The sequence below is a fragment of the Pempheris klunzingeri genome, chromosome 4 (assembly GCF_042242105.1).
Source record: "Pempheris klunzingeri isolate RE-2024b chromosome 4, fPemKlu1.hap1, whole genome shotgun sequence".
Lineage (NCBI taxonomy): Eukaryota > Metazoa > Chordata > Actinopteri > Acropomatiformes > Pempheridae > Pempheris > Pempheris klunzingeri.
Genome location: NC_092015.1, coordinates 4363186 through 4379042, shown reverse-complemented (window position 1 = coordinate 4379042; position 15857 = coordinate 4363186). Strand labels below are relative to the sequence as shown.

General features: G+C 40.6%; 1 protein-coding gene across 1 annotated transcript in view; it reads left to right on the top strand.

Annotated features, from left to right (window-relative positions):
- The window catches only part of tyw1 (tRNA-yW synthesizing protein 1 homolog (S. cerevisiae)), a 53303-nt gene that overhangs the window by 16804 nt on the left and 20642 nt on the right, over positions 1-15857 (top strand). The window contains exons 9-13 of the mRNA XM_070828992.1: positions 906-958; positions 1050-1168; positions 3521-3630; positions 7945-8122; positions 10180-10315. Of these exons, the coding sequence (XP_070685093.1) occupies positions 906-958; positions 1050-1168; positions 3521-3630; positions 7945-8122; positions 10180-10315 (596 nt within the window). The remainder of the gene's footprint in view (positions 1-905; positions 959-1049; positions 1169-3520; positions 3631-7944; positions 8123-10179; positions 10316-15857) is intronic.

Genomic DNA, 15857 nt, shown 5'->3' with positions numbered 1-15857 from the left:
TTGTGTGTGCATTTGTAGTGAGGGTGATTTTTGTGATGTATCAGAAGAAGATCCTTGATCAATAGCAAGCTGTTTCATTCAGGTGGTAAATCAAAAATGAGTATTTTCACCATTCAGTCTAAAACAGCCTTGATGAACTGCATTTGGGTTTGACTCATCTAGCATCAAACTTGAGATCTGTGGAAACACTGAGAGCTTATACACACCCTGACACCAATTTCATGCTGTGCTTTAATTAGATATTTCAGCTACAGGGATTTAAAAGCAAAATGAGTTTAAGGTTCCAAATAAAAAGTTTCCACCTTAATTACACATCAGGCTGCTCTGCTTCCTGGTTTAACTAGAAAGCATCTTTAAATGTTGGACTTTAAAAGTGAGCCGTTTTTGATTCCATCCCAAAATCATGCTGTGGTATGTCTTGAGCCGATTTAGCGATACAGATGAAAGTATTAACTTTGACAGACATCACAGAAGAGGATTTATGAAAAACAGACCTGCAAGGACTCATCCAAACGTGACCATTTGTAGCCAGTGGTATTAGGCTGTGGTAATAAAAGGGATAGAGAGGCAGAGTTGTGAAGAAAGGGAATTTGAAACACTTTATCCCCCTTTTGTGCTGAAATGGAATTTGAAACACTATCCCATCCCTCTTACTGTGGACGTGCCCTTGAGCCACAGCTCAACGCTTTATCAGAGGTTCTCAGTAGCCCAGCAGAGGACTGTGAATGAATATGGCTTTGTGAATGTTGAGCATGGCTTTGTTGATGTACCACTCAAAAGAAAATGTAATCTCCACGTTTCTATGTATTAATTATCTGCTGAATTTGGCCTATGTGGTTCTGGGTCAAAGAGGTGTTTACTGATTGAGAGCCTTATTCTTCTCACATGTTTCTGCTTCCGTTCAGGGTACAAACTAATTGGAAGTCACTCAGGAGTGAAGCTTTGTCGATGGACCAAGGTAATGGAATTTACTCTTCTCAATGAAGCCTTGCACTTCTGACAAACTGGAGGCATGAATCATATTAAAGGTGTTTGTTTCTGTTTGTTAGTCTATGTTGCGAGGGAGAGGAGGCTGTTACAAGCACACTTTCTATGGTATTGAGTCCCATCGGTGCATGGAGACCACCCCCAGCCTTGCCTGTGCTAACAAGTGTGTTTTCTGCTGGAGGTATGTACCTGAAGAATAAAACCACCACAATGTTCAGGGGTCAGTTTCACAAAGACAGACTGTGATTATGGGTGAAATCAAACTGATCTAAACTCTTGCGTTACATAAAGCTGTCTGATCCTGACTATTTTAAGTAAGACTAATTTGCTATGTGCACAGGATAAGGTAAGTGAGCGACTGTATCAAATTGCCCACATGTTTGCCTTTATGCAAAGCACAGAGTGTAACAGTGCAATAATAAAGCACAAAATCCCAGCACAGACCTTTATCAGAGCTGAGATGCTTTGACATCTTTATATAGGAGGATGGCTAACTTTTGCTGTTACCTCATCAAAGACTCAGTAGTTTCCCTGGACAAACAAAAATGAGTGCGCTCACTACCATCTCCTGATCCGTCAGCTATCGTCTGAAGTCTAAAATATCTTCGTGAAACTGACCCTTGCTGGAAAATGTGTTTCTTGTTGGCTGTTTTTGTTTTCCTCAACTCCCTCTCCATCAGATCGTGTAGTGACATGATTAAGGAGAATCGTGGGTAGTAAAATGTAATTAGCCTTTTATCCTATCAATGCCAAATGGCTACCGAAGTGGCTGCTGTTCAGAAAAAGTTAAACCTGTTTGCTTAAACTCTGATTTATCAGAGTGACTAGGCAGGGCTGCAAATGATCATGTTGTCTTTGTGTGAGCACAGACTTATCACTAATGTTTTGGTATCCATTTAGTTGCATTCCCTTACTGATTTACCTAAAGCTGTTGTTCAAGATTATGTTTTTCAAGAGTGGTATATATGGCTACTTGAACTGTAGAGGAATCTCAGAATGGAGCATTTTGGGATTATTGCCTACATGCTATGTTTTTTTTTTTCTTCCTTCCTGAACCTAGCTTGTTTACCTCGTTAGTCAAGATGACTCCCTGTCATTGAGCTGTCTGTGGCAAACAAGTTAATGATTAACGCGCAGAAGACTAATGGCAGCGTACCTGCGAGGCCATAAAAGTGGACACTGATGCATCATGACATTGGCGAGAGACTGGGCTTTTTACTCCCCTCAAGTTCCATTTGAAAAGGTGACTGCTTTGAGCACTGAAAGGTCATTGTCAGAATGGGCTGCGGTGAACTGCTTCCCTGTCACCACAGATATGCCAGTGTCTCTTAAGACAGCTATGTGGGATGACAGGAAGTAAGCAGTTTCAGGGCACAGATGTGATGTTGCAGCTGCCCTCTCCATCCACCTCACTGTAGCAACAGGTGGAATTAGATTTGATGTGCAAGGCCAGCATGCGTGGTGTGAGTGTCTGCATATGCATGGCCAGACTGTCTGAAATTTGTGATGCCTCAAGATTCGTTGTTGCACCTAAACATCACACATAGACAGTCAGAGGGTGCTATCAACACCCAAAGGAGGTGCAGTGTTTTACAGCAGGATGCATTCTTTCAATTTATGTTTTTTATGTGGTGCAAATACACATGGCCCTCATAATTCACTTTCAGTTTGTCAATTAACTTCTTTGGTGTGGATGTTTGACACCTTGATTTTCAAATATGAAATATGTTTTTAACTTTAACTTTGTTTGTAACAAATGACCCCAGTCTAATAGCTGAAATCTATCTAAATCAGAGAAATGCTGGATCTTAACACCACAGGATGGTGACTGTAACACACAAGCTGCAGGAAGTACACTGCCCCCCTGATACCTTCTATCACAGAGGCGATCATCTCACATCCCATTAGCTGTTCACCTGGCTACTTCAGGCTGCAGCCAACAGTATTCGTTCTCTGGTTCATGGTACGTGGTTTGTGAAAATCTTGATATAGATTCAACCTATTTACTGGAGTAGTGAGCATTGGATTGCATACAGCTCTTATCAGACAGGTGTTCGTCAAACCCTCAGGTGTTACCAGGGAAACTGAACTATGACTTGTGAAAAACTTCAAATTAATGGTAACATGATACAAGTGGGATAATGCACTCGTCCCTGTCGTCCAGTAATTCCTGATAAAGGACGCCTCATCATTGTCATTGCCCCTAAAGGCCATGACACAATATGCCGTCAGTAAACATCTGTGTCCCTAGTTTTTCAGACCCACGTCGTCAGCATTAGTTGGACTCCTGTCAGTGGCTTTTAGGGTGATTCAGCATGTCGAATTTCTTCTCACGCACACGCAGAACGTACGTGCTAGTTGTCTGTGGGCTTTAGTCTTTGCGGTGTGTTTTAGTGCATCTTCTTGGACGAGATCCACGCGATGGGAGGCGACACAGCAGTCAGCCTTTGTTGCTGTGGTTCTTCCTCCTGAATGATTACTTTGTGTCTGCTGTGTTATTCCCCATCCGTTTATCTGTGTGTCCCACTAACAGACATCACACCAACCCTGTGGGCACAGAGTGGCGCTGGAAGATGGATCCTGCTGAGAAAATCCTGCAGGATTCCATGGAGAAGCACCAGAGTATGATTCGACAATTCAGAGGTTGGTGCTGTAGCAGATCACGCGTGCAAACACGAGCGTTCCCTCCTGTTCCATCTGTTTGTGGTACTTTGTTTGTCCAGCAGTCTCTCTGGCTGTTTATCTATCATTCAGCTACACTGTTGAGTGCATATCATACATTTTAATCCTTATAGAAATAAGCACACTCACACAAACACAGAACATCTTTACTTCTTCATGCACACTTTGCCTCCTTACTGTTGTCAATTTGCTGCTCATGACCTCTTCTAACCTGTTAGTAATGGAAGCGCTGTGGCAATCAAAATGCTGATGGTCCATCTGCTGTTTCTTCACAGTCTTGCAATACTACTTCATCAATCACTTCTCAACCAACACACACACACAATTTAATTTCCCCATCTGGTACTTCCACTGTGTCTTATTTGTCACAACTTTACTCTTTTTTTTTTCACTTTTTTTTACTCGATTTTCTCAAAACATTTGAGCAGTACCCTCATTTAGGCTTCTACAGAATACTAGCTAAAGTGGATTTACAACATGTAATGGTTTCTCACAAAAGAATTAGCTCTGTACCCACATTTTTGGGCTCAGTTTATACTACTTGTACAAATACTAATAGTGTTGGCATTTGGGACGTATTTTCTCTGGCTGCTCACAACATTGGCTGAGGACGTCTGGTCCGGTGCCCAAAGCTCAATCAAAACAGAATTTAGTGATCATCCTGTATTCCCTTAGCAGATCTTCTTTACAAGGTTTGGAGAAATATTGTCAAACATGGTGGTGACACATTTGTCAGATATTTATTAAAGCAAACACGTACTGCTGGAAAATTGTGTGTACTCCAGGTGGATTTAAACAACAAACAAGAAGATCTTCACGGCGCCTAATGTATGTTTTTATAACGTTATCTAATCCTACATGTCTCAATTCTCTAACAACTGATGATTTAATCTATAAAATGATGAAAGAATGAACTAGATGATGGTTTCACATGTTTTGTTTTGTCTGACCAGCAAGTCCTAAAGCCAAAGATATTCAGTTTGCACTTATATAAAATAGAAAAAACACCATATTCTCACTAATAAGAAGCTCTTAGCTCTGAATAGTTTGTTCTTCACTCAGGTGTTTGTTGTTTTGCTGTTGACCTGCTCAAAGGGTTACTGATATTTTATTACCATATTTTAAAAGGACATAATTATCAATCTTACATGCACAAACAGTATAAATGGATTTCTCCTTCTCAGCAGTGTTGTGTTTTGAGCTTCCTTCATTTGAGCATCAGCTGCATAGCAATAAGCTCCTGCATTGCCTCAGTCCTAAGTACATCCTGTTCATTATTTCACAGGTATGCAGCAAAGTTAACGCTCGGTTTTTGTGACATGACTGTGGATGTGCAGCCCGTTGAGACTTGGAACTAATTTAGCTGGCAGAAACTGAAATAGAAGCCAGTACCTACACTTTCCTTTAGGATCCATAGTCATGCTTAGTCGACATGTATGACTGCACCTCCAGCCAAAGTATCCTTAGGGTCTGGCTTGATCCTGAGACCTTGCAGTCAGAGGGCTGCCTCTCCAACCTCAAAGCCACTGCTGATCTCGTTATAAAACAGAGGAGAAATTGTACTCAGGAAATGATATAGATGCCAAATGCTGAAAGCTTTTGAGGCATATCCTCTTCAAAGGGCTATTTTATAGCTAATACCATTCTCAGAGCAGTCATTCATGGCGTATTATAATGCATGTCATCATAGAAAATGCGATTTCCTGATGTGATTATAATGGAACAATAGCACACATGAGCTTATACTGACAGTAAGCTGCTTCTTAGTTTACTTAGAGTAAAAAAAACCCGAAACATTTGTCATGAAATAGATTAGAGTTATGTTTTGTGCAGAAAATAAAGAGCCAAATTTCAGATGCTTTTCCAAAATAAAGCTTTGCAATTCTAATTGAAAACATACTGTAGCAAAGTGTGAGCCTACATGCTCATTGTCAGCCATAATTTTCTTTCCAGTGGCACTATGAAATCACATTAGACAGCCTTCAGCTCCATTTACCATTGACAGTGATACATTTTATAATGCCTAACACAATGACCTATCCAGACACTGCCTCTGAAAGCCCACAGTGTGATTCAACAAGTTGAATGTGGTTGGATATAAATGTGGCTTTAGGTGCTTGGATGCACATTTTATTGAAGCTCTGTGGTGGTTGGGTGAGTTTATGGCTGTTAGTTTGTTTGATTAGTTTGTTCATTTGATGATGCTTTTTACCTTTGTTAGTACTTAGGATATCATGCAGTACTCACTCACTGGGTGGCACTTAGCTCTGTCATGCATGAGTGTCTGCTCTGGGCAATATGGTAAAATTCACATGAGCATGACTCTACTTTAGTCAGTGTGCAGTACATTTGCATATCAGTAAGATGCTTGGTGATGTTTTACTTTTGCAGCTAAGTCGGCGCATAAATTAAATATTTTGCTCTGTGACTCTCTTAGCTAACACAAGACAGGACTTTTAATTTTTTAAAATGACTCACTCCAGCCATGCATACATTACTTGTACACTGTACCATTCCATCCAAGGCACCTATGTCCTTGTTTAATTTTATCATGTGAAATCATCGTGCAGACGGCGAACAACGCCACCGGGAAGTGTTCAGTATGTTTCCGTAATCATGCACCATAAGCAAATCAAACAAACCAGAGGATGATGACTTCTTAACAGTCTTCTGTGAGTCTTGATGAGTCGACCCATAGGACATCAAAGGTCTTTGATAATACTTGTCTTCCCTTGAATCAATTTTGTGGCTTCCAATCCAGTAACCATCATTATACAACTTATAATAGAGCCCCATGCCCCTGCTGGTGGACTTTATTCTTATCCGAGTGATTCACTTCACTGGACCTCTGGGGAGGAAATAATGTGGGAATATAATCATATTTCACATTACTATTACCATTAGACGTATACATTTAATGAGGTTCCACACTCTTGTCTTAAACATGCACCGTCCTCCTCAGCTGGTTGTTATGAACAGAGTTAAATGGGATTTCTCAAGGGTTTGGAGATGATGGGTGGGAGGGGGGGGTTATTGACGTCTTTGCAGCTGTTGCAAGATATAATTTGTCCTTGAAAGGTAGCACAGTATCACAGCTGATTTCTGTGCAACCACCACAAATAAATGCTTGAGGTTCATCAATAATTCATGTGAAGACAACAGTCCAAAGTTTTATTTGATTAAAATTCCCTGCATGTTCTCTTAAATTAAACAGTATCTGCTGCAGCTACAACATTATCACATCAAATCCCCATGACAGTGTATGAAGCTTTTCCCCCCAAAGCCTTTACCATTTGTTTATTCTGTCGCCATGCCACACAGCATTTAACACTCTGTACTATCAGCAGGAAGCAGGCGGACATGTCGCTGCTGCATAACATTACTCGACACCCCCAACATCCCAAACCCCCGTCAAACCCCAACAGCTGACTTGATCACATCACAGATTCTATATATCTACATGTTCGACTAAAGTCTTGCGTCGTGTCTTCTGCTTTTTTTTTTCTGCGTCATGTCCCAGGTGGTTGTGGCCAATTTAATTTTGTTTGCTTTGTCTGTGAATCGAATTCATGGAAGAGTTTATGTAAATTCAGTGGCCTATGGTTGTGATCCAAATGTGGACTTTGCTCAATTGGACGGTCATAATTTCCTTTGGAGCAACTTAAGCTAATGGAAACTCAAGCAGGATTGATTTCTCACTCCTAAAGTAATTTTATTGGCTCAAGTCAAACGAGCTTACAGCAACATGGCTGAGGTTTGTACTGTGTTTAATGCTTCTTAGTTGTCTCTTCAACTCTTACTATGAATGCATTTTTGTTTTCTTTTCTTTTCTTATTTAGTATTCTTAAAGTTTAATAGTAGTAGAAAATTAAACTTTATAACATTCATCCCAACAGGGAATGTATGCTGAGCGTATTTTTACAGCACCCTGTAGTCTGTGTGCTGTTAGATCCAGTTCAAGACAGTTCAGAGAGAAAGAGAAGACGGGGAGTAGAAGAGAGATGGACTAGGCTCTCCTCTCCTCTCCTCTCCTCTCCTCTCCTCTCCTCTCCTCTCCTCTCCTCTCCTCTCCTCTCCTCTCCTCTCCTCTCCTCTCCGGTTTGATGTAATTACTCAGTTTGACCTCACTTCAAAGCCTGACCTCATGCTGTTATTTCCCACAGCTTTTTGTTGCACGTTGACTTATGCTTCCACATGGGAGGCCCCTCATTTTATTGTTGGGAGACTCTGATTAAGACAAAGATGTAATTGACTTCAAAATCTCTCTCCCTCCAGGTGTCCCTGGAGTGAAGCCCGAGCGGTACGAGGAGGGCTTGGCAGTGAAGCACTGTGCCCTCTCCCTGGTGGGTGAGCCAATCATGTACCCTGAAATAAACACCTTCATCCGCCTCCTTCACTCCCACCACATCTCCAGTTTTCTGGTCACCAATGCGCAGTTCCCAGAGGAAATCAGGTAGGAGCAAAGAGGTCAGACACACCTTGTTTGTGTGGGTGTTGCTAGTTCTTTGTTGATCCTAAAATATCCATTCTGGCCAATCTGCTTATTGTTTTTCTGGAGTATATTTTAGTTTACTGCTTCTGTAAGCTCTTTTCTTTAAGTCTGGGAGGATGAATTGGAAAGCAGGGAGCATAAGTGTGTTGTAGCAGGTAGACTGTGCCCTCGCAGGAAGGATCAAAGGTTCTGACTCCACAATTATAAGCGCTGTGCGTGTGGATTAATAAGGGTACAGTACTATAGTGGATGGAGTTGTTTGTTGTGTTCAAAACATATCGTCAAATTAAACTTTCAGAGCTTTGGGCTGCACAAACAAAATTCCATTAACTTCACTTGTATTATGTGTCAGGAGTTTCAGAGGCGGACATGTCAAAACCTTTGCATATCAAACTAAAACTGTGTGACCAGACGCTACTAAGGATAAGATATTTATACTGTTTTCTGTCTTTATTTCATTTCATTTTATTCTCCTTTTATCTGCCTTGTCTGTTTTCATTTTCTTTTGTAAAGCACTTTGTAACATTGCTAAGAAAAGTTCTATATAAATAAAGTGTATTGTTATGAAGACATGAAACTGAACACTGCAAAGTGTACCCCAGACTAGTCCCCACATCAGACTCAAACACCACTAAGCTTATGCAAGAATCCTGGGTAGAATTCACTCAATTTACAGAAAATTTGACCTGTACTGTTATCTGGGTCTGAAATGACCCGAATCGGGACATGAGATTTCTGTCATATCACACAGCCCTACCATGGCTTTGACTCAGCACTCTGTCTGCTCATTGCTGGAGCTGTGCACCTTTGTGCAAGGAAAGTAAACCAAAGCCTTTTCCCATCACATGTGCAGTACGTAGAGTGAAGCTTAGGAAGAACTTGTCGCATTAGCATGCACTAAGAACAGAGCATCAGGTCGCATGAAAAAGCTGACATCTACTGTCTTGATAATGATGAGCTCAAATCTAATTCTGCTCTCACAAATCCGTGTCCTAAAGGATTACTTGCAGACTGAGTAGAGCCCAGATTTGTTTTGCACTCTCTCAAATCTTTCGTTGTCCGGATTCTTCTATGAAAATATAGTATACAGTTGCCACTTTCTCACCAGCCGGTACTGTAAAAGCTGTATGTCGCTCGACCTGTTTGAAATAAAGTTTTCATGTCCAGATGTTTACTCTGGTTTCTGTCACTCAACATGCCTGTTGACCTTAAGTCTAGGTACACCACTTTGTCCACAAGCCTTACAATTTGTCATCATGACTCACACTGACAGAGCCGATATGTCCGCTAACTTGCCTGTCACAGGCTGATGATATACTTATGGAGCAGGTTTAATTCAAGGACAGCAGCCTTCAGCCATTTTATTCCTGTGTGCCAGAACCACGTGGTTGGAGAGGAGCGTTTGCAGTTTATTGAGTCTCTTCCAGTTCTGCTTTGAAAAAGGGGGAGCTGTCACATTGTTGTTTCGGAGATTCACCAGAAGTAGATAGTGCTTTTCTTTATCTTTACATAATTGCCTTTCTTACACAGCAAATGTTTTTATCTTCCATGTAAAAACACAACAGGCCGCTGCTCTCCTTGTCTCAGTTTTGTGAATCTTTCACTCGTTTCTGTTCTGTTTACCACCACAGCTACACGCAAAACAAGTTAATGTATTTCCATGTTTAATATTGATGAAAAGCACTTTTAGGTTTTCTCAAGCTCCTCGTTTTCCTTCATCTGCCTACGTAACAAATGTGTTGCATTTAGCACAACTACATAGTGTTTGACATCATGTATATTATTGAATCAAGATGGGAAAAGAAAGGTACGCTGAGTGGAGCTGAGAGACAGATCTATATTCAGCCCAAATGTTTTCGGTCTTGTCCTTCAGGGAGCTGACAGATAAATACTCATGCGTTCTTAGGAGTAAGTGCAGGTTTGATGACATTGAGGGGGACTCGATTTGAAATTTGAAACGTTTTTTTCTTCTTTCATTCTTACCTTTCCTTCTCCTCCATATTTCCGTTAATGTCTAGGAGCCTGGTGCCAGTTACTCAGCTGTATGTTAGTGTGGATGCCAGCACCAAAGACAGTCTGAAGAAAATTGACCGGCCACTTTTCAAGGACTTCTGGCCCCGCTTCCTGGACAGCCTCAGAGCCCTGGGAGAGAAGGTAAGCTGCCCACTGAGCTAGTTTGGTTTCCAGTGAGAGTGCTGAGCTTGTGAACTAAAACTCATTGGAGTAAGGTGTTCAAATTTACCCACATAAATAAGGTAAAATTCAGAATTCTTCTCTGAATTATTCAGAGTGGGTGTCACTGAATGCACTGTATGGTGTGGATATGTTCACTCGTTGTGATGGCACGCTTCCGCCACAAGTTAAATTGCTCCTTTGATTTCTTTAAGCTGGCTTCATAGTCATTGTTATAAATAATATTTTATCAACATGTTTTTATAAGCATGGGTGTTGGCTCCAAAAAACCTTGTGCAGCACCCCGGATTAAAACTTGCTCATAGATTACTCAGTTGGTGTGCCAATGCTTGAATTCTCAAGTCCCATCAAGCCCCCAGAGTTGTATATATATATATATATATATGCAGCATTTATTAAAAGCAGGACTTGATATTTATAGAAAAAGAATTGAGTGTTTGAAAAAAATGTGAAAGCTTTTTTTGTCACCTCGGTCACTGTAACAGCACACTTGTGATGATAGTTGGCAGGTTTACAGAGTGCCAGCTATAGTAGTAACAGTAACGATAAACACTTTCCTCAATGGCTCTTATGCCACTTTTACTTTCTGTCCAATTAAAGTAAAATCAACATCACTGTAAACAAACTGCACGCTTGTTTTATCGCCCATTAGCTCGCTCAAAGTACCTTATTTGATCAAGTCCATTGAATTACTCGCATCAGTAAGTCTACCTCACAGGTAATCTAAAGATTTCAAAAACCTCCAGAAGATTGGTCCCATCAATATGTGTGATCACTGTCATTGCTGTTAGTGAAATGTTAAGTTTTAGATTTCTGTATCTTCTCTGTCGATGTGAGCTAAACCCGATAAATGAATGGGAACGGCTGTGCAGCTTCTGACAGCACATCTGTTTTATCAACAGAGGAGCCAAATGGCATCCTGGGAGTTGTCCTGTCAATCAAAGTCGGTGCAGGAATGCCAATCCTCACCATTGTCTGTGTCATTTACTATACTTCAGACTGTGAGGAATGAGAGGAACGCATATGCTGCAAGCTTTGACACCCGTGTTTACATTGTTTATCTTGCTATATCACGGGGAGAGATGCAAAGCCTGCAGAAGTGTCCACACACATCAGTATCCTGCTTTATTTTACAGTTAAGTTCATGTAAATTATGGAATTCATAATTGGAGCCCAAACAGGAATCTTGTTTCTTGCCCCCTTAGGATGTGACCGAGGGCTTGGTGCACAATGGTCACACCTTTTTAAGCATGGAGTTTCTTTTATCTGCTTTGACTGGAAAGCATCGTTGTAACAACTGATGGCGTTTCCGCTCTCTAATGATCTGCTTTTGTGATGGTTTCTTGTTCTCTTCTGCTCACAGAAAGTCAGACACTGGCTTCGCTTGATAGATTGTATTGGATTGTTGATAAACAGATGAGGAATGCTGCTTCCAGTCCAGAATCTTTTTTCAGTGCTTGTTGGATTTACTCTTAGTTCTCATAAAAACAAAAACAAAAAAATCTGACTCAAATCTAGCGATGCAGAGAAATAATTTTTCTCTACATCGCTAGATTTGGGGGATTGGAGGCAGGTAATATTTTTGATGTGATTTAAAGTTTTGAATAGAAAAGGAACTTTGTCTACAGTGCAATCCACTTTTAAACTATTCTCTCACCCTGCCCTCAAAATCTACTGAAACTGAAGAGCTTGACAACTCAAATTTATCTCTGGGAAAACTGTGAATAAAAATACGCTGTTGTGGTGATTTTTAACAAAAGTAATCTCCTATCTCCAACTCACTGTCAGACTTTTGGAAGTGGCAGATCCTTACCTCCTGTGCAGACTCATCTTTTTTGTTTTGAGTGAATCAGAGCAGCTGATGAAAACTGTAGCCAGATTGAGTCGTCAGCATGGAGATGCCAATAAACGATAAAGACACTCTCACACTTTACTCAAGTGGGGAAGAGTGGCTTTTTATTGATTGTTGAAACTTTGAACACTTTGGCTCAGTCAGAGTTGAAATGCCACTGCCTCCACCGGAACAATGAAAACACCCAGAGGTGTACATTTCTGTTAGTGTGTGATCTGTGATCTTTCTTTACAGATACCACATAACAGTTTAAAATAGTGCATCTAACCTTGTGGTCCATTATCACAGCCTGCATCTAGCCACCAGACCCCTTGTGTAAATCGATTCTGTCTGTTATTGTGTTCCCTAAAACGACAAAAGGAGGATAAAAATGGTGTTTGGGTGCACGGGCACAACAGCTTTGAGAAATGGGGGCTGTGAAGTCTCTTAGAGGGAGCCTCTATTACACCTATCTGTAATGAGCTGGCTTCCTCTTGTTTAATGCTTTAGCAAACAATGGATAAACTCATTACCACTCAGCTTGAGGTGTTGGTGACTGCACGGCTTGAGGCAAGTCACTGGAGATGGATCATTACACGTTGATTGCATCCAGATCACCAGTTTCACCACATGCCAACAAGGAAATATCAATGTGAAGTAACTGCAGGAGTGGCTAGAATAACAGTGGCCTTGCAATAAATACCACCATTATAGGGCTATGATGTTTGCATACAGCCTCATAAAGCAGTCTAGACTGTAATTACTGTATATAATATACTGTATTGTGACAGTTTTAAATATGCAATAAATGCAGAGCAAACACCTCATGCTTGATCAAGCTCTCCATATGACCATTTATGATGAACCTCCATTCAAACAAGTGGACATCAAACTAATCTAATGTAGGATGCTGGTCTTATTTTAGTATCACAGCATTGCTGATCTCTTCCTGACTGAAGGTTAATCCAGTTTAGGTCCGATGGGTGACAGTAAAGTCCTGGTGGAGCAGAGGCTGACACTTCTGCCCGCTGGCACGTTCACTGCAAGCTCCCTGCTATGTCATTATTTTGACTACTGTCTGACAGCCAGAGGAGGCATCAATCTGAAGAATTACTTTTGAGCATGGCGTCAAACAAATGTCTGATTGCATCAAGGTTTCCTGCCTCAGCATTTTCATGTGCATACCACATGTTAGACATACAGGGGATGACACCAAATGTACAAATCTCTGTATTTTGTGTCAGCAACAACAATCATATGCACAGATCTCAGTCTATGCAACTTATTTTCTCCAGAATAAAATTTCTGGCATGAAAATGTACATTTCAAGTGTGATGTATTTGAATTGCTGTTTCTGTCTTTGATCCTTAAGTGGGACAGTGACCTCTTACTATCTGCCATGGATTTGCATGATTGTTGAATGGGGATAAATCTGAAGCAGTCATGATAATTTATGGTCACATCCGTGGCAGGACATGGTTTAACCCTTGGGATGTTAAGCATGGATAGACTGAACCGGAGAGCGCTGCATATATTAAAGTGCATATTTTATAGATTCTTTAAATATTGTATCTTAAAGTTAACATTTGCATATCAGACTCTGGAGTCAATGAAGTTGCATGACCATATTTCACCCAAAGAGTTGTATATATATATGTGTGTGTATAGTTTATCTGTGTGCAACTTCCAAGCTTTCCAAAAATAAACTCTCTCTTTCTGTTCCCATCACCCCCCAGACTCCCTCTTTCAGCTCCATATTCCTAAGTCTCCATTTCATGGTGGGCTCCATCTCCATCCTTCCCGAGCGCTTATCCCTCTTTGTTCTCCGTTTGACAGCTCTCCTCCCCTCCTCCACCTGGCCTCCCTGGCAGTGCGTTGGGGGATTGATAGAGTTGTGCCTCAGTGTCGGATTTAGAATAGAGGCAGCTTGAAATACCTCACCTCCCTGCTTCCACTGGCCAATTATCCCCTCCCCTACTGGGCTGAAAGGACCTAGTGTTATAGATAACCTTCCAGGGAGAGAGGGAGGGAGAAAAGAGGGAAAGAGTGCTCTACCTTTTTCCATTGTCATTTACTTGTTTCCTTGTATTGTCCATTTCTCATGTCCTCTGCCCTTACCATTCCCCTTCTTTCATCTCCTCTACTCGTCTTTCCTCATCTTTCTTCCTCCATCACATTTTCAAAAATCCTCTTTTTCCTGCCATACAATAGCAACAATAGCCTGAATCTACACCACTCAACTATGAGTAGGACTTATTTCAGTACTTTTACTGAGAGTGCTTTCCAGATCAGGTTTTCTTGGCCTTGTCCTCAATCCACATCTGTACTTGGTGTCTGCCAATCTAATATCTTTTTCACTTATATTTACGTTTATTTATTTGTTAATAAATCAGCTGCATATTGCACAAACTACACAAAGAGGGCCTACATTTACATGTGTTAATGGCAGTTGATTAAAGGTACATTGAGGAAATATAGCCTAGAGTCCTGTAATGTTTGTGTTAGTGTGGTAGCTTCTCTTCTCGCCAAAAATCGTGAGGTGGAAATGTAATTTTCTACTATAAAAACAGCTCTTGAGTGAAATTGTTGCAGTTTTTCAGTGTGCTTCTGCTCACATAGCTTGCTTAGACATCCCTATATGGTAATAATAATGCTAATCATAATAATAATCATAACAACAATAACTATATGAGGGTGCTAGCTGCTCTGTAATTATTTTCCTACGGTTACCTTCCTGCTTTTTCACTGACAAAGCTGTGGAGGTCCAGTATTTTGCGGAATGCACAATGAGACGTTTTTGACAGCTTGTCTACCTAACTAACAAAGTATTGGAAATGTAATTAGAAAATGTGTTACATAGCAGATAATATTCCATAAAAAGTGCCCGGGTTGGCCTGATCCTCATCCTGAAGATCATCTTCGGGAATCATAACATATGCAGCTCTGTTGAGACGCAGCATTAATAAACATGCAATTCTTGCCTAATCACTCTGTTATAATTCAGACAGAAAGTAGGTGGTTGACGGGACATCTGTGAGCTGCTGTGTTGCCTGTTGAGGACAGATGTTGGAAACAACAAATTGCCATGACTATTGATTTCAATAAAAGACAAGAAGATGAGTGCAGAAATTTAAACGCTTGAATACAAAATACATTATCAGCAGAACCGCGATGGGGAGCACAATTCTGAGGCAACAATTAGTGATTTTACACTAATGTGTTCCAAAGGATTACAACATATCGTCTTCCCTGATTTGAATGAATAACCCATGCAGCACATGTCCAGGTCAAAGAGGTCAAAGGGCTTTTTCATTTCCAAACAAAGCCATTGTATCTGCTTCAATCAAGTGTACTATAGTTTTTTTTTCTTTGTTTCATTTGTTAAGTTGTTATATTGGTGATTGGACCACCCCATCCAAAACAGAAGTTATGGCAGCTCACACTGTTATAACACCTAATCTAGTTCTGGTTTCTAACAGTGCCAAAGAAACCCAGTGTGTGAATTCAATTTTAAAGATGAGGCTTTTTTACTAAAGTGGAAAGTTAGTTGAAAGTTTCTCAAAAAATCTATATAAAATATTGCACAAATGTGTCACCAAGCCTCTGATGGACAATCTGATTGACTTGATTTTTATTGAATGTGGCTGGAAGACGATATAGGAACAGTACACC